Consider the following 23,647-nt stretch of genomic DNA (forward strand, 5'->3'; position numbering starts at 1 on the left):
ACCCTCCCTCTCTGGCAGACCACCGTGAGGGAAGGCTGAAGTCAGCCTTGCTCAGCACTGAATTGTGCCAGCTTGAGGATGCTACCCTTTTCCAGAAGAACTTGGGAGCCCTTCAGGGGTTAGAAGCATATAACTCAAAGTTATATACCTCCTATGTTCCCTCCATCTCCTTCTGCCTGGAGGAGAAACCTGTTTGAAACCCCTATATTGGGCAATTCTTGGAAACAGACACCTGAATGCAGATGCGTTCTTGTCAAAAGGAAACCCAGAAAACATTTGCACAGATGTGGTTGACACAGGAGGTCATGATCTCATTTCATATGTCATTGCTTAATCTTAGCCGAGATAATTACAGACATATGGCTGTCTAAATATGAAGTCAACAGGAAGGTATCCAGCTACATGTGGTACTACAAGTAAATCAGATTTAACTGCAACAGCCAGCAGCTGAAGCTATTAGGTGAACATCGGATGTTCCCTGACAAAATTTATCATAAAAAACAAAGACAATAAATTTACATTTAGTCATTCTTTGTATGTCTTTGTGGATAAAACTCACATTAGTATCTCATAATGTTCAAATAATAATCAGTATAGAATTTAGAGTTACTTGTATATGTTTTTCGAAACATGACAGGATGAAAACTCGCTGTCCAGGGAAAGTGTAACATATTGCCTAAACCATCTGTGGTGCTGGGTTGATGCTGGCAAGCCCTGGATAATACAGGGACAACCAGGTGTGGAGTGTTTGCTTCACTGGCCAGCAGCAGTCAGGTCAGCGCTTTCCCCGTTTAGGCTCTGACCAGCTGCTGGTCCCAGCAGTGCAGTAGTTGTAGGTGCAGCAAAGCCCTCAGACAGAGGCTATTCTGTAGTACTCAGAACCAGTACAAAATGTCCCTGATGCTTTGCCTTTTGTTGTGTTGGCCCTAAGTACTTTTTTTTTTCCCCTCCTTTCCGAAAGGCCTCACCTTCTGGCTGCACCATTACAACATTTCTGTGTGTTTTAATAGTGGTTCATATCCACTGCAGCACAGCTATAGTTTTGGTATTATTGCTTCTGAGGACTCACAGAGTTGCTCAGGAAGCTTGTGGAATGTTTTTGCAGGATGCCGCCTTTGCAGCATGCAGCCAAACCTGTTGGTTTGTTCCAAGCTCAGTGGCAGTTTCCAGCATAGCCATGAACAGACACCACAAATCACCTTATTTCCTGACTGTAAAGCAAGAGGGTGGGCTCTCCCCTACTCCCCTTTGCCGTGCTTTTAAACCATTTGTAAGCAGGGATTTGTTTTTCTTCCTGTGTGAAGTAAACTAAGGTTGAACTCTGGTGTGGTGTACAAACTCAGATTTGAACAGGCCCCCTAAGTTTCACTGATATGGTAATTTTTAAATCCAGGTCACAAGCACAGACGTCCATGAAGAACTCTGGGAAAGTTCTGTGTGCCAGCTGGGCACGTGCTTTTCTCTGAGCGAGTGTTTATGCTCCCTAGGTCCTGACCCTGCGGTCCAGGAGAAGGTCCACAAACCCACACCAAGACCCCTTGGCTTTGCTGGAATTTTCATCCCAGACGACTATTGAGGTATATTTGCAGGATTACAGTGAGCAGCAGCGTGAGCTCTGGGTAAGTGCCCTCCCTCATGCTCGTACGTGTTCTGGTAAACTGAGATTTCAGACAAGCAAGTGAAGACATACTTCAGTTTTATTGTTGTTTAGGCATGGATAGAAACATTAATTCTTTTGCACTCTTGGTTCTTGAAACTTGCCTATAGTGAACTCGGAGCAGTGAAAAGCCCAGCTCCTAGGACTGACGATTTAAAGTGCATAGGAGATCTAGCAGAATCCCAAAAGGCGAGGAGTTGGTTTTATTCCTTCTTCTGTAGCTGTGGAAGCTGAAGGACTTTTTTTCTTCTCCTTTGCCCTGTATTCCCCTGACAGTGGTATGAAAATTTTCAGCCCTTCCCTATGCTTTCCCTTCGGAAGTTTCCCTATCTTTGGAAGTTTCCTCTCTGTATTTAAGAACTATTTGTAGTGTTATAAACAAAGACAGGTGATATTTGCACACTCCTTCACAGGACTCTGTTACAACTTTTCCCATTTAGAGTCATGCCCACTGAATTTGTTTTTTTCTTTTAAAAAACGTATATCACTTGGCAGTGTTCTCGCACCAAAAGAAAAAGATATATTTATATATAAAGTAACTTTTTTGTGTGTTCACGTTTTATTTTGGAAAAAGAGGTGTTTAAAAATTTTAGAATTTTTTTAACAAAATTCTAAAAAGAAAAAAATCACAATATTTACAGAGATAACAGAATGGCTTAGCCATGCAAAACAAATTACTTTGGTTTTTCCCCCATTTTACTTTGGTTTAAATATTGACCAAGATTATAATTTTTTTTTTCTTTTTTGCCAAATAAAACAGTAACAAATTAAAGTTTAGAGGCATATAACAGGATTTCCCTCTAATATTTTATACAGCATAGAGTTTATAGGACATCTTATGTATTTAATCCATGCCAATGCACTACAGGAAGCTTTTATTAAGACATCAGTCACTACTGCCCAGACATTTAACATTTTACAAATTTACAAGTAACAGTGTTTTCTTCCCCCTAAATAATGCAAAAGTGGCAAAATACATTTCCTAACGTCCATCTTTTTCATTTATTTATTTATTTATTTATTTATCTATTTATTTATTTATTTATTTTTGCCTACCAGTCTATAAAAACTTACTTTTTCCCTGGATATTTGTAAATGGAAACCTGATGTTCTGCTTAATCTGCTCTTTCCTTCCATCAAAGATGCCTGTTACTGTCTTCCAGAAACTAACCTTCTGGATAAATTGAAACATCTCCCTTAAGTACGACTTCCTTTTGGCCATTCACCCTAAAACCTTCTCTTATCAAGTACCATTCTAAAAATTCCCTCAAGCAAAAAACATGTTTATAAAGTTACAAACTTGAATGTAACTAAAGATACATAGACATTTCATTGTTACAATTATATGTACTGTTTGATAAATTAGGTACCAGTTAAAAACACTAAAATTATCTCAAGGTGCATTCAATATCTGTAGCATAGTTAACAAAAACACACAAAAAATATATATATTCTATTTTTGTGGGAAAAAAATGCAGCTTTGATATGACCACTTTTTTAAAAAAGGTTCCAATTCTGACTGGTATCTCTTTGAAATGACAATTTACAGTACTTTAAGGCAGCGAATAACATAAAGGAATCAAAAATAACCCAGAATTCCAGTTCCTTATCCTAATGCTAACATGAAAGACGACTCATAATGATCAATAAAATGCGTGTCTTGCTCTAGAAGGAAAGGATTATTAGCCACCGTCTGTATGTAGGCTAGGAATTTTTCATAGTGTTCCTTGCTTAATACCCAGACTTCTTCAGGGAACCTCTTTATTCCCCTTCTGGCTTGTTTAGCTTTGCATTGTTTTTTAAACATTCACTTTCATTAACATCTTAGTTTATTCTTGTCACAGCTGTCACCCTTCTGCTTTATCATGACTTCAAAGAATGAAAAAGGAGTTTGACATTTTCCTTTAAGACAATCTTACACTGTAGGTACTTGCTACAAACCAGAGGCTTCACTGAAAACAACCAGAACTAGACATGTACCTGCTCAAAGGGTGTCATAAAAACAATTGAAATAAAAACCATTACACTATACATCAGATTAACAGCAACTCCCAGAACAAAGCCTTACAGTGTATAAAAATAGCTACGTAAAAAATTTACATAAAGGCAAACAAAAAGAAATCTTCAGTGCAGACATTTACAAAAAAATATTTCGAACAGAACACAACATGGTGACCTATTATCATGGCTGTTGCCAAAATTAGTTTGTGGGGTTTTTTTATCTTGAGATAATTATGTCTAAAATCCTTTGAAAACTTGGTAGTATGATCTGCTTAATACTTGAACCATGAATAGCTGTCACTTCTTTGTATATGTTTAAATACAATCCACGTTCATGCTTCAATTGGTCTATATGTATTCTCTGAAAATATGAAAGATAAAGCCAGTTAAACACTTTAAAGTATATTAACCATCATAACTACTCAGTATCTAACCTTCAAATAAACAGCTACATGAATAGTACTTTCTTCTGCTGTTCAATGACATGAACACTTTCTTTCATGACAAGAGTAGCCTGTTGTAATACTGTTCCCAGTAAATCCAGTGTTTATCTGGTATGTAATGGATTTATGTCCATTTCATTTATGTAGATCTACTGATCTGAAGAAATACAGAGTAAACGATTGCACTGAAGGCACACAATGTTATTTGAACTCCTATGTTAAATGAATACCCCCAGCTAACTTCATCTAATCACCTCAGTATCACAATGTTGCAGAAGGTACCAGGACCAGGCAAAAAATACAGATGAAGGCCTAAGCAAAAAGATTACAGAATTTCCCCGTAGAATTGTAGTAGGAATGCTGGGTAATTATGCTGCAACTTTTTCAAAATCCAAATCTACTTCTTTTCTACTTTTTAATCATTTATAGGATATAATTTTGATATTCCCAATTCCCTTTTTCAAATTATAAAACAATGATATTACTAGTAAAGTGCCTATAGCAATGCTGCATCTCTTTATATAACGTATAAGTGCTTTATCTAATTCAGTGAATTTTGAATATTTAACGTAAAACTTGTGGCTTGTACTTTATAAAGTACAATACCAGACAATACCGGTATTATTAATGGCAGCTGTATTTATTTAAATAAGAAACCTTTTAATGTAAATATGAAATACCATAGTTCCACTACATGCTTTAAAACCCTACTACCTCAAGAAGGTGTCCAATGCTATTTACTTAAGATCCCTGAAAATCAGGGCTGCCTACAGCTTTCCTGTGGAGGAAGGTACAATGCAGCACTACTGAACGGGAACTACTCTCATTTTTAAGAACAGCTGATGACTAACTGAACAAACCTCTGTATGGTCAGCTGGTTTCCAGACTCTTGGGCTACCCCAGATTTTAAATGTCCTAAACTGGCCATAAGAATGGTCTAAACCCCTACTTTGGGTTCTAAGAGGAGTGGCATATATACATGCAGCAGTGGTGTATATATGTGTGAGCACAGGGTGGTGCTGTTGGTGCTCTGTAGTGCTCCTGTAATTCCAAACAGAAGTTCGGCATCTACCGAATCGCTGGTGCACAGAACCCAGCAGGGGAAACTTTCATGCTAAACGTAATATACAGTGTCTCTTTACAGGATAAAATTGATCCTAGTAAAAGTATGGAAAATCTAGAGTGAAAAGAATTGTTTTGTTCTAAAGGAAGTCTCATGCCATTTGCACTAATGATGAACAAAGCTGACTGAGAACTTGGAAACTGTTATTTTTCAGTAAGAGAAGAAGGTTCCTGTAAACATTTCAAGTCACAACTTGAAACCTTCTAACTCTACCTAAATATATTCTTCATATATACACATACACACACACGTGTACCACAGTGACACATTATATAAATTTGTATTTTCATTTCCTCAAGTATGTGGATTAAAATAAAGCCTAGTATTAAGTTACATCTAAATGTCAGACTTGTTTTAATATCTCTGTGTGCAGCTTCAAATTCTTAACTGGCCAGAAGCTTGAGTCTGTCTGTCCTGATACTACACCACTCAAAGTGACCCCTCTGCCTCATCTCTGGAAGGTGAGCAACAACAGATTCCACAAATGGTGGACAAAGGGATGTTAAATTCTGCAATATTAAACACTTACCTGGAATGATGACTGACACACTTTCTCTTAAGTTTCAGATTTATGATTGTTTTCCTCTAGTTTTTTGTTTTCTTCTATATTTCCAAGATCTTTGTCTACATGTTTTGATGCTGTCCTATAATGTAAAAAAGAAGGTCATTTTTGCACGTCTACAGCGTTTTGTTCCATCCTCACATTAATGACACTGCCTCCTCACCTCGAACAGAAAACTTTGACAGGTTCTGTTCTCAGCAGGTTTGCATATGTCTGTAAATAGGCCAACAGCACCAGATCCCCCACTGGTGTTGGTACCACAGGAAGTATTGCAGTAGGGCTCTGTGTGTTTGATTTACCTCTTGAGGAATTCAGAATTATCCTGAGCTAGCAGACATTTAGCAAGGTTAAACCAGTTGTGGAGATCCATGTTTCCTGACAAAGTAATTGTGTAGCTTGTTTCAAAAAACAAGAGTTTGCTTTAAGGCATACTAAAATGTTACAAGTGTGGCTAAGATATCTTGATCAACACAGCAATCTTTTGTGTACTTGTAGTAAATGACTTACAGAGCCCGTGCCAAACGGAAGCTCTTTAAATGTGAAGAAATTCATGAAAATTCTGGCAACACTGAAAAAAAAATCACACTCTGTTTTCTAGAGCTGTGCTAGCTGTGACTGACAAGCTTTGGGCAAAGATGAAATTGTGTAGATGTTTGGGGGGGGAAGAGGTATGCCTCATTTAAAATAGGTCTTCCTTATTGCAAGTAGTGGAGATGAATTAATGAGTTAAGTGCTTAGTTTAGCTTAGCACAATAAAACCACTATGCCATTCATTTAATCTGTGAGAAGCCTCACTGTCTGCCAAGGTGAAAGATTCCTGCAGTGCTGCGATAACATTTTGAAGGCCGCAATTTTTAAAATGTAAATGGGCAAATGTGTTTGAGTGGGACAAAGTAAATCCCTTGTGTCAAAGCAGATTATCGTATACGCATTTTCTCTACAGATAATTTGTTTCCCCTACAGAAAAGTGAGGTCTGTTGTGACAGATTCATGCATATGCTCGCCCTTGCTTCAGGGTAAAGACCCGCAGTGACGCTGACTTGCAAAATACAATGAAGACACAGGTTAGCAGGAAACTGTGACATGTCACGCTGACACCATGCAGGTATGTACCTCCCCAAACCGCTGATCTGAACTTTTGCTGGTGGAGTGTTTCTGTGCACATCCTCCATCTGAGCAGAGGCCGTGAGCAGTGGCTACGAACTGTGTGTGCCCTGAGCTCAAGTACCCTTGAGTGGTACTGACAGTTTAGTCTTTGTCTCTGAAAGGCTTCCGATGGGGTGCAAATGCACCTAACCCCCAACACCTCTGGGAGTGGTGCTGAAATGCTGCTTTCTGGGCTGGGGAGCAGCTCTTGAGGTGGAGTGCCAGGAGAGCATGGGATTCTGGATCCCAGAGCCCAGAGACTACAGCGAATGGCACCATTCTAAAATGTTTTTTGTTTTAGAGGAGGTTATCTCCTGAATGGCTCTAAGTTTTAATGCTTCAAAACTGCATTTGCCTTTTACGATTGGTTTTAGAGTGCCTCTATTATATTTGTGTAATTGATAGAAAGGTGTTGCTGTTGAAAACCTACTTACTGCAAAGATCTGGACTCCTCTTTACTGCAGGCAAATTTAATTTCGTGCTGAGACAGTATTAGTAACTTATTCTACAGTGGTAAATTTCTATTGCGCAATAACATTCTACTTTTTTCTGGTATTCAAAACCTGAAACACGTGATATGCATTAAAAGGAAAGGATGTGAAATGCAATGAAGAATAAAATTCAGTGCTTCAGTAGAGACTGACCTTCTGTGATAACTGACCTTCTTAATAACCTTTCACAAATCTCTTTAATCCTCACAAAAAAGAAACAACCCCTCAAAAAAAATCCCTTGTAATATAAAAAAGTTTTTAATTTAAATTTAAAAAAATGTTTGGTTTAGGCTGAGCACATAATTTGGCTTGTCATGCAGCTAATGAGTCTTTTCCATATATAAGTCACACAAAATTGGAGACAACAGCGAAAGAGATGAAAAGCTGAAAGAATCTGGACTCAGGCAATTACCTGAGCTGAAATGAGTTGGAGGCAAGAAAGCAGGATCCTGCACGTCTGTCCTCATGTCTGCTTATGTTTGCTCTGGGAGACTGGATAGACTATTGGCATAGCTCAGTGTGATCCTTTTTATTTGGCCTCTTATCAAGAGTTTTACAGTGCCCAAAGCAGACTGAATCTCATATGACCTGACACTTAACAGCAGACGGAACTGTAACCAGCGTTACTGGTCTTTGATTAGGTTAAAATTATTCGGTGATTAAAGCTAGGAGATGCTGCAATGAGATCAGGTTTTGAGTTTTAAAGTGCTCTATTTTAGTTCTGCATTCAATGAAACTAAATGTCACCTCTATTTTCCTAAAGCCACAACGAGTGAAAATGGGAGACCTAAAGGGCAACACTGTGACTTTGAAAGAGGCAGGAGATCCAGAACTCTTTTTGAGGATGTTATAAACCACTTGCTTGAAATGAGAGTAGCAGCAGTTTTTCATGTCTGACAATCAGATGGATTTCGATTCTCAATGCCCGAGACTGAAATGTAGCTGTTTATTTATGATGGTTCAGTGATCTTGCTGACCCTTTTTTTTAGTTGTTCCCCAGATAGCAATATCTAGGCAGATTAACCACCTTAGCACAAACAATACTGCTGCCTTTTTTAGTGCTATTTAAATAGTGTCGTTAAAAGACACAAGAGAAATTTTGTGCTAAGTTGCAGCAGTGTGATCCACTGGCAGTGCTCTGCCAACAGCAGAGGAACAGCCGACTCTGGCATGGCACCAATCCTCAGGGCTTGACAGACGTGGCTTGGGTTTGTAACAGAAATGTCTCAAAACATGGTTTCCATCGCTTCCTGAGGTGATTGAGGCGCAGGACAAATGGTCCTTTGCCAGCTTAGCATTCAACAACAGTTGTTCCTTACTCTTCGTGCATTAACTCCTGTCAGCTCACTCCATCTGCAACTCAAGAGCAACTTCCTGATGATATCTGAGCAGCTGGGGAACGTAGTCTGAATGGACAGAAATATTCCTGAGGATTTGCCAGAAAGGGTAGACAGCCCACTCTGCCTAGGCCTGGAGCACTCTCTCACACTGTAACATTATCTGCAGCTCCACAAACAAAGCCCACACCTTCCCGTGCTCTGGCCCTGTTGTTCTGAGGAGTGAGAAGTTGGCTTTAGTTATTCTTTTTTTTTTTAAATTAATTTGTAAAACATGAATCATTCTGAGCTAAAATTATGACTCATACTTTACACATATCTATGCTTGCTCTTCAGGAAAATAATTATCCTCAGGGATTCCTAATCAAAATCTCTTTGCAAGTAATACTGAAGTGAGATTTTTAGCTTTCTTTGGAATGTGTGCATTTTGAGAGGCTGCTATTTTAATAGATTTTGTTCAGATACATTTTCCATGTCAATTGTTTTGCCTGTTGTACTGTAAATACAGACTGCATATAGGTGTCCCGAAAATTGTTGTAGGGTTTTAATTTCGGATTTCTTTTCATCTTGCAAGTCCAGGCCTTGCCCTCAACAATGTTTAAGGAAGACAGGAGGCAGTGCTGTTTTTCCTTGTTACCCAAGCTTGAGACAATGACAGGTAAGAGGACAGACATCAGTGTAGTTCTGCATGCTGAAGCAAGAGCCAAGAATTTCATTAAAGCTTGCATCCCTTTTGAAAGGCACATCAGACACTCAACTGCACTGATGCAAAAAATTTTCTAGGAGCTGATGATCTTGTACATTCAAATTGGGACTATCGGCAATCTCCTCCTATTTACCCCAATCTTGCCTTGCACTTCCTCCAATTATTTTCAAATGTCCATCAGCAAGGAAAAAGACAGATATTAGAAAAATATTCCAGTCACCAAGAAATTGGTGACAATTTTTTAATTTATGTGGTGGCCTTTTACAAAGGATTTGTGTCATGTAACTATGTCTTTTCCCTGGAAGGGAACTGCACAAAACCCAATACAAATGAGTCTTTTTCATAACATACAGCAAGTTTCCTACATATTTGGATTCATATGCTTGTTTCTTATAAAATATCAGAAAGGCTGATATTTTTACTGCTATGCTTCAAGTGTTCCATTTCAGAGAAACAGTTTTGACTACTGGGATCTGGGAAGTATTTGAAGAGTTTGGTGTGCTCCGAGTATGAACAATCTTAAGACTGCTGCTGTGCATCAACTTGCCCAGCTGAACTTTCCTTCACCAGATTTTAAACCACTTTTAACCTCAATCCAGCCTCATGTGACTTGAGATTTGTGCATCTCCAAACCTCAGGCACAAAAATGGGGCAAAGGTCTGATCTACATGCAGAACTGCCATGACTAGAGAGCAAGGGTACAGGGTGCTGAGTGCACTGTTTCCATTCCAGATCTTTAATTTCCGCTGTACCCTCAGCTGGTGAAAATGGCAAGGTGAAAATTTCATAGATGAAGGATCTACTGAAGATGGGTCTCCTAGAATCACTCAACTGAGGTCTGACACAAAAATTTTAGAAATATGCTGAAGTGCTAAGATATATTCTGTTCAGTGCAGATTAGTTTAAGACATCCTTTTTGGAAAAAGGAGAAATCTGCAGAGAACAAGTGTTTGGCCTTCTGCTCAGATGAAGGAGAAACAAGGCATGCTGGGGTAGGTAGCCTCAGCTCTTTATTTAAGAGGGGGTTGCAGAATGTGGAATACAGATGAGTCCCTTATTTATGGGATAATATTCATACTGAAAAGAATATGTGGCAATAATCAGTTTTTCCATCAAGTGGAGCTGATGCAGTGAATAACTGTACAAGTGATTTATTGTGAACATATTCCAAGGCTACAAGTATAATTCCTACTTAGTGTGGATGACAAGACAATAGAATATTGTACAAACCACAACACCAATAACAAAAAAGTAATATTTTTCTTGCCTCGGCAGACTTGCAAAGTTCTGTGCTGCTGCCTTCTCAGACTTTCCTTTGGCGTCACTTTGGGGATAGAGATTAGTTGAGTTACTGTTCAAGGGTGGGTTTAAAAAATAACTATGAACTGCTGGCCTGTATGGAGATGGAGGGGTTGTGATTAGACACAGGTTGTGTCTAGAGGCGTAAGGTGCTTTTTATGTGCTCTACTTTGACTTCTGGCCTCTAAGTCATAATGAAAACTTTGACAGAATAGGTACTGGCACTCTGCTTCCTCTTGCAAGTATGGTGTACAGAAAGCAGGGAGTATAACATTAGATCAACTTAAATATCCTGAAAACAGGAGACTGTCAATGATGATGCATCAATTAAGGGTTTTAGAAGCCAGTAACCATATATCAAATATGGAGACTATTATATAACTATAAAGGTTTGGGGGTTTTTTCCAGTGAACCTCTCTAATCAATTCTAGTTTTAATTTTTCCTCTAAGCTTGAGGAAAGTAAGTGTTGTCCATTTAGAATATGCTGTATGTTATCTCTGAAGCAGAAAAAGTTATTTTAGTTAATAAACTCATGCTGTATTCTACAATTCCTGTTAGCTCTCCCCATACTACACAATGGTACAAGAAAAGTTACTTATTTTACCTTCTCTGCCCTCCTTATACCCCAAAAACTCAAACCAGTGAACCAGTTTTATGATTCCACATTCACATATTCAAAAAGGAACAAAAAAAATAAAATTATTCTAGACATTATCACAATAGTAGCAAAATGTGAGTGGAAGAGCACTGTATGTTATCCTTTTTAATTTTTACCAAAAGAAGCATAAGCTTTACAAAAACCCCCTCTATGTATTATATCTGAGTGTGGTTCTGTGCTTGGGTGATTTGTAACAATTCTGTATTTGAAAAACTTCCAAAATCTGATCAGTTATGGCTGAAGTAAAGTCCTTATGTATTATGTAAAAAAAGGATAACATAAATGAAAACACATTTGTTCATAGTAAAATCCAACTGGTATATTTTAGATCTAATTTGATCTAATTTTAATGAAAGGCCACAGAAAGAACAATTGAACTTTAAGACTACTTTTACACCTGTACTGATTTGTGCATGTTATGCATAACTACCCTAATCTCCCCTGATAAGAAGCAGCTGTAAGGAGCCTTCAGAAAGCAAGCCTGCCCTCAGTTCTCCCTGGAGACAACTGTACAGGGATAAGGCCAAATGGCATGCAGTCATGACCAGCTTCAAAAGGATGCAGAAACGTGGTCACTTCCTGAGATCATCCAATTTATTTTCTGACATGAGCCTGTGATAACGAAGAAACTTGAAAGCAAGCAGGCCTCACTGGCAAATCCCGTTCTATGCCTAGGATGGCTAAAGCATATTGATTTGGATGATAGCTTCCAGCCTTTTCAGCAACACAAGCTCTACCTTTACCAGTTTTACTTCAGAGATCTCAAAGTACAAAACAACTCTTCTCCCTGAGATGGTTTAGTCTTATTCTGTAAGTTATTCAATATTTAAAGCAAATGATGAAGACAGTTTCTAGCACCAGCAAAGCCACACAGACTCCCACACATCGAGTTCCATAATTAAGTAGTAGGTGCTGTGTTTAAATGCAAGAGCCAGCACAGACTTGGCTGTCAGGAAAGACAACCTCATTACAGCTACCATCTTTGAAAATCTTAGACCCCCACCTCCAGGAGATGAGTCCTGTTACCCATTAGGACAAGCCAACCAGAGGTATCAAGTTTCCTTTTTCTATTAAGTGCACGTACTGTAACAGCTTTTCCCCACCCATGACTACTGGAATGCTGCAGGAAGGAAAACAGGTGAATGTACACTTCTGCCTATGGTTATTCTTTTTCGAATTTATCATGAAGTTTTCCATAAATTCTTACTTTGATTTCTTCACATAGAGCCAGTAGACAACACCTGCAACCAGGGCAACCAGCAGAAGACCGACCACAATTCCCACTATTAGCTTTGCCTGGTCATTAACCTTTTCGCTATTGTCATCTGAAGCAAAGAAGAAAAGTTAGAGATGACTTAGGACAAAGTAAAACATTACACCAGTTCTAAAGAATTTTCATCAGAAACAGGAAAAGGGGTCAGCAAGTCAAAATAAATAAAACAAAAAATGTAGGCATTGTTCTTTAAATGTACTTTCATCTTTTAAGCTTCAAGCAAATCACGTCTTAGTCAATCATGGCACAAGTTATTTCAAATTAAGTCCACCTTTGAGGGACTGCAGAAATTGTGCACTGACACTATGTAGGTCTTGAACTAAGACAATCAAAAGAAAGGGTTATAGAGACAGAAAACATACATACCAGTTCTATCCTCTGGCTCATCATATTCTGGAATACTTACTGAAATGAAAAATGTTAAAATTAAATTAAAGACAAAATGTATTAGACCTGAACATCACCTTTAATTGCCTATTTACTGCAATGACAGAAACTGAAACTTAATGCAGTGTTTGCCAAACAAGGTAATTAATCTCATCTTTAAACAAAAGTGTTTGTTTCCTTTGTAATATAATATATCCAGTTGAAGAATCTTACTCAAAATCTGTAATATTAAAGTGTGCTAGCCTTCCACAAACTGTAGCTTTTCACCACCTTTCATCATTGAAAAGTGGCATCTGATTAAAGCCCAGTATGGCTGATTTCTGTTGTGAGTCAAGTCATACCAGTAGTAATAAACTGGAATTTGGAGACTAAAACATTATGTTAATTTAGTAATAAATAAAGACTTCTCTCTTGTTAATAAAGTATTATTTTGCAATATTCTGTACTATTATGTTGTAATATTATTTTGTTATATTGTTTACTGTTGTAAATAGATAGCTAGCCAAGAAAGTCATGAAAACTAAGTCACTTCATCTAGAAAGCTATCAATAAATTTTATGTACTACTGATCCAGAGTGGATTTACAATTGCTTGACTTAAGACAAAAAGGTTAAATATCTTAGTATCAACATTACTAAGCAGACCTACTCTTCATTTGAGCGAGATGTGTGGGTACTTTATGAGAAACTATAACTTTAAGGAAATGATCTTTATAGGACACTCACTAGCAGAGACATTCATGGAGGTCACAGTCCTTTCTAGCTCATTTTCTGCAATGCAAGTTAAAGTCACATTTTCCTCAGGAGCAATTATAATTTTACTGGCAAATTTCCCATTAACATATTTTGTTTCCTCTGTCTGAAAAAGTAAAAAATGAAGATTAGTATCCTTTAAAAAAGCAAAAAACAATACATGCACTACCTGTATTACACATTGAAAATATTCAGAGGGAAATGTCTTTCAACAAATACTTCACTTTTCCAAACAATAGCAATTGAAATATGCATTATTTTATTAAATGGTAATGTGAATATCTGAAAGAAAACAATTTGGCAACATATCTAGTTATAGATAGTATAGTGTGCACTGGAAGATCAATGATAAAGAGGCTTTTTTAAAGAAAGGTAACCACATTCTGTATTTGCTTTTCTTTCAACTATTCAAAAAATATTCCAAGTGATAAAATTCTTCAAGAAAAACCCAAACTTCTAAGCTATCCTTTCTTTCCATCTTGCTATTTTTCATTTATATCTTTATAAGGAAAAGGATTGTTCTAAGTTTTCCACTTTTCAGCTTTCCAAGTTGTTTCCACACTAAGCATTATTTTGCCAAGCTACGTGTATCTAGTAGGACCTGTAGTATCTGTACTGTAATAGTGATGTGTTGTTCCTTAAATTTGCTGTACCTCATTCTTGGATTAATGCAACATCCAGAGAAAATGATTTTCAATCATTTATATAGCTTCACAACAAATCCTGCCCTATAGCTTCAAGTAAATGGACACATTTTGACAGCTATACATAATTTCTGTAGGCTTAAAGCAAAACCTATTTGAAAACATATGAGGTTTCATTTGAAAATGAAATCTACAGGAGCACTGTGCATTGTACTTCCAGTCACTGAATGTTTGTAGAGAGGTCTCATTTATTCTTCCTGCTAAGGCAAAACGTAGCAATGCTTTGCATGGGATGCGGTAATCAATACCAAAATACTTCAGTTTGGTTGTTTTCCAAGTATTTTCCCTGCTATATATGGGTACTTCTTATTTATCCCCCAGGATGAATGCATTACCCTTCTGTTTCCAGTGAGAAACAACAGGCATAACCATACAAAAGCAACTATAAAAATTAGGATAAAAGCTGCAAACCCCATAAGGAACAATACTGAATGTAATTTCTGACTCATACATGCCACATTTCATTGCATTTCACCCAGTTAATGCCTACAGCAAGTACCCATTTGCTTTCTAATATAAGTTCTATAGTTCCACCAATATTTGCAAAGTCTTTATGCAATGGCAAAATCAGCACATTAGACTAAGTACCTTCACTTAAAAAAAAAGCATATTTCATTTGTAACCTTTTCCTTCCAGTTTTGGCTTGTAGCCAGTGAATCTCCTTTGCCTCTTCACCTGCTCTATTCAAAAAACCTTTATCATAAAAAAATCATCCTTGTAAGGACCATGTAGCTACAGCTACCACTTAACCTTCTCTTAGATAAATGAAAAAGACTTATTTTCTTCAATCTCGCTACCTGAAAAATCTTCCTTGATTTTAATTTGCACACTATCTTTTGGTGAATAAAGTAATAAGAAAGATACTTGCTTTATTTATGATGCTTCCAGTACCAGTAACTGTCCACTGCACTGCTGGTTTGGGGAAACCTTCCACATGACAGATAATTGTTTTAGACATTTTATTTGTGTTGGTTTTCTTTGTCATTTTGATTTGAGGTTTTCCTACAAGAACAATATTACAGTTAATCCTTTTGTTTAAAAAAGAACAATTAATCATCCTAACTATCTGCTCACTTACCTTCCACAATAAGTTTAAGTGTCTGTCTTTTCCTTAATCCTTCGACCTCCTGTAGAGTAGTTTCGCAGACGTAGTTTCCAGCATCTTGATACTGAAGACTTGAAAATGATGGACTTGTTTGCATTCTGGTATTGTCCTGATAAAGTAAGGAGTTAGAAGTGACAGATATTAACTCACGATACATTAATCCCTAAATTAAAAATATTACTACTTTCAACAGAAGTTTTTGCATGCTTTGGCAAATTGGAGCCTTACTCTTAAGGTGTTTCCCCATTAATAATTATATTTCAATATACAGCATGAAAAGTGGAAACTACTGGAGATTTATGCAAGTCACCTCCCTTCTTCTTGAACAACTTTGCTTTCAAAAGAAGGGCAGAGTTATTAGCTCTGAGCTTTCCTAGTAGATTAGCCAAAACCACTACTGGTACAAACTGTTTGAAATGCAAGCAACTTCACTCCGGGCCAGGCTTCTGAGATCAACATATGCTCGTAAACAACCATCAGACATCATTATTTTAAGTTTCCAGCACTGCAGATTTGGTACCAGCCACTCAACACCCAGTGCTAACATCTGATCTCTCAGCCTGCTTTGTCCTTTTATTATGTTTACTGGAAACAAGATCAAGCTTGACTCCTAGAAAACAATGCACCAAAATTCTTCCAAATGGGGTTGCTTTCTTTCTTAGAGGAACCTGATTCTCAAAGGGCCTTCTGAAGTCTATTTCAAAAAAGTTATGTTTGTGTTACAGTATGCATTACTTCTTTACATTTGAAAACTGAACTGATAATTACAATAACTGATTTTCAGTCATCACTGTGAGTGAGTAGCTCTCATTTTAGCCATATGCATAAGACCCATTTTAACAATATTCTTTAAAAAGCCCAATGAACAACTTCCTTCCTTCCTTTCAAAACACTGAAGTAGCAGCAATAATATGAAGAGGTGAATACTCAGATGAAGCATGAAGTAGATGAATTACTGACCTTTATCCAAAACACAGTTGCATTTCTACTAGAAGAAATTGTGCATGACACAGGCAGGGCCTCTCCAATCTGTTTTGTGACTTCTCCGCTAGGAGTAAGCTGCAAATCCAAATCTGGGATAGAAAGAACATTTGTCAAAAGTTAATCTTGAAAAGCCTGGCCCATTTCAAAGGCTTACCAAGAAAAGAAAATGTGACTAATTGCACTCATTAAATTCAAGATTTCACTTCTTCAATAAAATCTAAGTCAATTTTACAAGTAAGGGAGATGAGAGAATTATTCTAAAATAGGCATTGCAGAACATTCATATTTTTGCTGTAATTATAGGCTAAAAGGAAAAGCAAAACCTCACTAATCACTAGACAAATGGATACATTTTTTCACCTTGTACTGCTGAAAGAATGACAAAATAGGCACAAGAAGCTGAAGAAGTACTTCACACAGCAGTATGTGCATCTTGAAAGGGGAAGCACAGACTCCTGTGAGGGTAGCTTGGTATGGGCCAGGTAGAAATACATCTTCAGGGGAGAACTCGTGCAGGTGGGGACAGGTTAACCTAAATAGTAAGTGTCAAGAAAAAGACAGGAGGACAAGGGGTAATTTCCTTTAATCTGATAAAACAAGATTATTTTTATCCTCAGAATCTGGAGGGGATGACAGTGGTCAAACAGAGGGTGCATGAGACATGATACTGACTGAAGTGAGAAGTCTGAATTACAGGTTTGGGGGGCTGCACATGAGGCCCCTTGATTTATTTGTTCTCATCTGTAACTTAAAATGCTATTTTTGTGTAACTCAAAATTGAGTCCAAGCTCTGCCTGACATGTTTAAGCTCCAGGGAAATTGCAGTCATGGATAGCTGTGTTTGGCATAAGGCATGGTGAGAGCCAGTAACAGACACGTCATGAAACACTGCTCTAGGTTTTTCTTAGTATAAGGAGTTGGTGGGCTGGCAATGTTGGTGGTATTTTTTGTTTATTTGGTTGTTTTGTTTTTTGGTTTTTGGTTTTTTTTAAAAGAAAATCCCAAACTGAAAAAAAAAGAAGGGTTTGCCAAGCTAAATCTCTGTTTTGCTTCCCCTCTCACAGTGCCTTGCTTGAAAGCCAAGTTGCCTGGTCAAATGACTATCACAGATGAGTGCACATACACACACACACATACATGTGCAGTCTCAAATGCACACATGACTTCATCACAAATAGAGAATTTGCTGAAAAAGGATTGCAAAGCATCCTTTCGTTTTTTAAGCAGAGTTGAAAAAAAGCTGCAGACAAAAATCACAGTTGCTACAGGAAAGTGAGTTTTCCATAACAAAACACTGAACTTCACTACTGGCTTCATTCTGTGGTTGCCCTGGGAACACCACTGTAATTAAAGGTAGAACTTGAGGGAACAACAAGGGTTCATCCTGTACTACTAGTCCGTATTATTTTTGTTACAAGCCTTATGTCTAGTCCAAGGGGCCACAAGAACTGTACTTTCATCTGCAAATGAATCAAAGATCTTGATGAAGAGATAAAATGGCATCTTGTTTCTTGTATTCCTACGGGGATTTCTCCTTCTGCCTCCTGAAAGTAGTAAACGCAACCAAACTATATTACTGTGGCTTCCAGAAAACAAAAACAGAAACAAAGACAAGACTCATCCAGTGAGATAGTGTATAGATTCCAATGGTGTACGGGATGTGTTTCTTCTTGCTGTTACTCTTAAGCACATCTACCAAGGCAGAGGGGTAGTTCAAGAAAAAAGCTAAGATTTTTTTTTTTCCCCCTCAAGGTGAATTTCCTTCAACATCTACTTAAACCCTTTGTTCTCTGAAGCAGGACAGCACTTCAAACCCGAGATCACCAAAGACCATACAGGAGGCATTCCTCTCACATACACCATAAGAAACAGAAACTCCTGAAATTTTTTGCCTTCATCTCAGGCAAGACTGACACTGAGCCCAGAGCAATCCTTCAGCCCAGTACTCCTCCAGGGTAGTATGCGTGTGCACCCCCAGCCTCTTTTTGCGGTATAACTGAGAGTACAGTCCCTCTCACACAGTGGTCTTGGTTGCTAAAGAAGTTCAGGAAAATTTACACTGTGTGAGACGAACTCCATAGCTCAGAGCAGTATTTGCAAGGTGATTTATGAGGCAAGTACAGAATTAAGCTACTGTTTAACATAGGATCCCCTCTAGGAACTCTACATGAGCAATTTGATTTGGATTAATATTCTGCCAGTTTATCTGTAGGGCTCACAAAGAAATGTGATGTAGATACTTTTACCTCTCTACTTTTAAGCTCTATTAGTAAGTAATCTCTCCTTGGTACAGCAGTATGAGGAGAAAATATTTCTTGCATACATTAGACTGTCAAAATTAAATTTTTGTTTTCATTGAAAGAAAAACTTTTCTGCAAGAATTTTCTGTACATTTCCCATTTGGCTTTGAAATGTTCTTCAGAAACAAGCTTCTCATCAGGCAGCATTTTCAATATATGCTCGCTCTTAATGTGGTCTCACTTGAAGTCTTGCATTGATTTCAGTGCTGCCTTTGCATACCAAGTAGTGCAGAGAAGAGACATATAGTGCATTCTGCACACGTTACCACATCATGTGAGAGAGATATGGAATTAATGTGGGGAAGATTGGAGCATACGTTTCAGTTTCGAAACTCTGTGGCACACACGGGACAGACTCCCAGCATTTAACAGAGACTTCTGATGGAATACTGTGCTACAGCCAGGAAAACTATGCACAACACTTCCCTGTTGTCTGAACTCCATAAATACACTAGCAGAAAAACAGAAACTTCTCCTAGTATAGTGAGAATCGATTTTTCCATGTAACATTCAAAAGGTGATTTCCCCTCTATTTTCAATGGCTTTACTGAAAGAAGAGACAAGACAAGACAAGGCTATAAAAATATCTATAGAGAAACATAAATGCTATATTTCTAAACCCTTTAGTTTACTGGAAGGTTTGCAAAACTATTTCCCAAAAAAACACATTTTAGCAGAAAGGAAAGTATCACAAAGAAGAAATTCCACAGACCTATCTACTCCATACAGAGTTCTACATGCAGAAACAATTAGAGAATCATAGAATGGTTTAGGCTGGAAAGGACCTAAAAGATCATCTGCATCCAGTACCCCTGCCATGGGCAGGGACATATCAACACTAGACCAAGTTGTTCAAGTCCCCATAGCAATAGGTAATGAAAAGGGACTGTGGGCTGAGAGTTGCTTCTTTATAACTGAGGGAAGGTACACCTGTCCTCTATTGTTAGTTGCTTTCCTTGCCTCACACAGGGTCTGCTTCTCTATCTAAGTTGTTGCAAACACCTTTTGCCCTGGCCTGTTACTTCCTGGCCTCTGCCAGTTTTACTTATCTGATCCTGGATGAACTCATTCAAGGATCAGAGCCGGCAGAAAAATTACAACACAGTGTAAAAAAACCCAAACTCACAACATAAATCCCGTTCTGTTGCTCCCTCTCTTGAGGGACACATCATGCCAACTGCAAGCACTCAGTTCTGCTGGACTTTACACTGGGACTCGGCTGCACAAATCCTGCTCTGAGGGACAAGAGCTTGAGTTGTCCAGTTTGTTCTTTATATTCTGTGGATAAGGTAAGAGAATCTTTCGGCCCCCCCTGCAATTTTCTTCATAAATAAAGTATTTCCCTAAACATTACGGGTAACTCAGATGCTTTACTGTAAATTTTCAGCTTTCCGCGAGTCTTATAATTTATATTCACCTTGGAAAAAAAAGAGCTCAGTATTCAGCCAGAATATTTTCCTACAAAAATACTTGAGGGCTATGACAGGACAACGTTTTTTCATACCAGCAAGAAGCTTTCCCTACCTAGACACTGAAAGGAAACAGTGTAATTATAATGCTCAATAAAATCTGTTTGTGAAAAAACACTACATTGAAAATATAACGAATTACTACAAATAGTTTCCCAGATTAAAACCAAAATTATTATACTGCTGCCTTCTTGTTGTGTTCATGGTTTCGGGTTTCTTAAAAAGAAAATAAAAAAGCTAAAATGCTGAGATTGGATGTGAGGAAATGGAAAGCCCTGACTCCTAATCAAGGCTTTTTCAGGTGTAACAGCATAGACAGAAATATTCATCTATATGTGGAAAGGTAAGCAACAAAGCAAAAGAGGGAGAAAAAGTAGGATTTGATAGGCATTAGTAAGTATTATTTGAAGGAGGAAAAAACGTGCTGCAGAAATGCTTTAGACCAGCATAAGGCAAGACACCAAAATACCTTAAAGACGGGGCATTGTCTGGATATTCAGGAATTACAGAACTATTCCAGGCCACTGTGCCTCAGTTAAACAACGGCTTTATTGCAGGTAGCGGTATTTTGGAAAAACAGAACATAACAAAATGAATCCTAAATGAAGAGAAGCAATAGGGTGCTAGAGTGTACCCATGAGTTCCGAGTAGCTGCACTAGCTGCCAACACTGGAAAGACTTGTGCCAAGAAAATACATGCTCCTCTGGCATACTAAAGCTCTTCCAACATGCAGAGAAAATAGAGAAAGGAAAACTGGCTTGTTATAAATCACTTGGAGCTGAGGAAGCCATTCTTTAGAATAACTATTTATCAAAGTATAAGTAGACACTTGGAGTAAAATAAAAGGGTCAGTTATACCAGAGCAAAAGACCAGCAATCTACTTTTGATATTGGGCAGTTAAGAGGCAGTAGTACAGGGCTCTTTTCAGATCTTACATACCCAACTCTCGGCAAAAAGGGGGGGGGGGAAATAGGATGACAGTGGATGATCATATTAAAGGCAAAATATTCATTAAATGGAGTAGTGTAATTATTCATGTACAGATATATTACTCTTGGGCACATGTTGTGACTCTGGGGGATGGTCCTCTGCAGGGCTAGGGGTTGGGCTCAATGATCCTTGTGGGTCCCTTCCAACTCAGCATATTCTGTGATTATGTGATATTATGCATGTATTGTAACTCTTTCAAGAAAAAAAAATTCAAAACCAAGTATACAAACATGAAATTTCTTTTTATGTAAAGCATAACTACTGCAGAAGCCTTTAAACTTCATTATCTATCAGATCCCTCTGAACCTGTCAACTACTAAAGGTATTTGTGCTACTGTGAAGACTACAAACCATCAATGTTTTTAGGGAAAACCTACTACCACTAGCCTGAGTCTCATTTCGCAGCCTGTGATAGCAGAGCAGAGTTTGAAAGAGTTCCTGCTCTTGTTTTCTCACATAAAGAGATTAAAAGCAACCATTGCTTCAGTGGTTCAACCAGTTCAATGGCTGCTTTTGAAGTGTTGCTGATAGTATGAGGAAATACTCCAGTATCCAGCTAAAGAAAATTTACTGAGGTCTGTAGCTGTCATGATTCTGGGAAAAGTAAAAGAAGCAATTTTTCCTATGTGAACAAAATGACTTCCTAAGTCTCTTTTCTACACTCCTTACACGTTACCCTCATTGAGGTAAATACGAACTTGGCTATGAAGAATGACTTTCAGTGATATCACTGTGGATCAGCTTGGTGTTTGTGTGCATTCTAAGGCACAGCTGGAGGAAAATAATCTGCCACGTATATGTTCACATGAGTGATATATAAAATACCAAAATTCTCACTGTATGTGACAGTGCAATAATATCATATACTATACAAAAGTAACATAAAGTGAATCTGTATCTAGGCAAATGAATACAGAAAGTTAGGATTTTCAAACAGAAATACATTAGAATAAAGAAAAATGACCAGACACTACTTCAAACCAACTGCTTCACTCAGTTCTCCTGTAAGCAACTGAGCTAATCTACCTAAGTAAGCAAAGAGGGCATTCTGGAAGGTCCAAGATCAGTTTGTATCCTAGACAGGAATGCAAAATGCAATGACTTACAGTGCACAGTGATGGTGGTTGAATCCATCATGCTTTTGTCAGTCAGAGAGCATTTGTATTCTCCTGTTGCATTCCGCCTGACATCTGTCATTACGTAAGTATCTGAGCTCCTTATACCTTCTGTTTCTCCCTGCAGATGGAAAACAAAACGTTTATTGTATATGGGCCTGCTAAAACCATTAATTTTTGTTGGGGATTTTTTATTATAAGAATGATTAAATACTCCAAAATACACACGCTGAAGTGGAACTACCTGTTAAATATAGTAAGGTTTACTTCCTACATGACAACATAGCTAAAAAAACCACCTACAAGCTTACTCTTTTAACTGAATGACTAAATCATTTGTAGAGGACATTAAAATACAAAATTTGAAAGTTTTGCAGAAAGATACAGTCTACGAATAAAAGTGTTGCAGAAATCAAAGCAGCAGAACATTTTGTGGTTTTAAACCTGATTCTGATACGATATATTCAGATGAGGAAAAATCATTAAGTGAACTGTACTGCATTACACACCTTGAATGGCACAAGCAAACCTTGCTTTATCCACATCATGATATAGAGCCTGTTAGGATATACAATACTTTCTATGCAGTTATCTACAGACACTGGTGTTTTGAATTAGCCAGCAAGTGTTGCTTTCTGGCTGTCCAGTTCCCCAGTTCCCCCCTGATTACAATGGACAGACAGATCAGCTTTAAAACAAGCACAGACTGATACCCTAATTCCTATCTCTGAATCCAGAAAGAGATTTATAATACCCATGAGTCTTGCAAAGAAATCACCAACTCCAGCTCTCCTTGAGAAAAAGGACTAGTATCGGGTACCAGGGAGAAGATAAGACAAACTTGGGTGTTTAGCTCACTGACAGTGATAGTGGAGGAAGGAGAGATACCATACACTTTCTTCCTGGCATTTAGTGAGTTCTTAGGATGACTAAATGGCCGTTCTGAGATAAGAGGATTTCAGCTCCCAGTTTCCCTTGCTGCTCTTCAGTAACTCAAACATGCCAGAGTCCAGAGTAGATGACAATTATGCTCAAATGGTGACATGTTGGTTTTGAAATACCTGAAAACATGCCACTTCTTTTGGCTTCTCTCAAGATCAGCTCTGCTCACTACTGCAGTAGGAACAAATAAGGGATATAAT

The 23,647-nt window shown here is 37.9% G+C and overlaps 1 protein-coding gene and 1 long non-coding RNA gene across 5 annotated transcripts in view; one reads left to right on the forward strand and one right to left on the reverse strand.

Annotated features, from left to right (window-relative positions):
- Window positions 1-835: 835 nt before the first annotated feature.
- LOC135409107 (uncharacterized) lies at window positions 836-12,637 on the forward strand. Its single transcript, XR_010428022.1, has 4 exons — window positions 836-1,619; window positions 5,598-5,685; window positions 6,750-6,891; window positions 9,335-12,637. It is a non-coding gene; the product is annotated as an uncharacterized LOC135409107 (long non-coding RNA).
- The window catches only part of ALCAM (activated leukocyte cell adhesion molecule), a 119,405-nt gene continuing 97,437 nt past the window's right edge, over window positions 1,680-23,647 (reverse strand). For 2 of the 4 annotated variants that reach the window (XM_064644180.1, XM_064644182.1), the window contains exons 8-17: window positions 22,497-22,626; window positions 16,606-16,718; window positions 15,619-15,754; window positions 15,409-15,542; window positions 13,810-13,942; window positions 13,064-13,102; window positions 12,632-12,749; window positions 10,734-10,859; window positions 5,754-5,868; window positions 1,680-4,019 (exon numbers count right to left, since the gene is read on the reverse strand). In XM_064644180.1, the coding sequence (XP_064500250.1) occupies window positions 5,781-5,868; window positions 10,734-10,859; window positions 12,632-12,749; window positions 13,064-13,102; window positions 13,810-13,942; window positions 15,409-15,542; window positions 15,619-15,754; window positions 16,606-16,718; window positions 22,497-22,626 (1,017 nt within the window). In that variant the 3' untranslated portion in view covers window positions 1,680-4,019; window positions 5,754-5,780. The remainder of the gene's footprint in view (window positions 4,020-5,753; window positions 5,869-10,733; window positions 10,860-12,631; window positions 12,750-13,063; window positions 13,103-13,809; window positions 13,943-15,408; window positions 15,543-15,618; window positions 15,755-16,605; window positions 16,719-22,496; window positions 22,627-23,647) is intronic. The other 2 variants (XM_064644181.1, XM_064644183.1) reach the window with 2 other exon arrangements.

The sequence above is a fragment of the Pseudopipra pipra genome, chromosome 2 (genome assembly GCF_036250125.1).
Source record: "Pseudopipra pipra isolate bDixPip1 chromosome 2, bDixPip1.hap1, whole genome shotgun sequence".
Taxonomy (NCBI): Eukaryota; Metazoa; Chordata; class Aves; order Passeriformes; family Pipridae; genus Pseudopipra; species Pseudopipra pipra.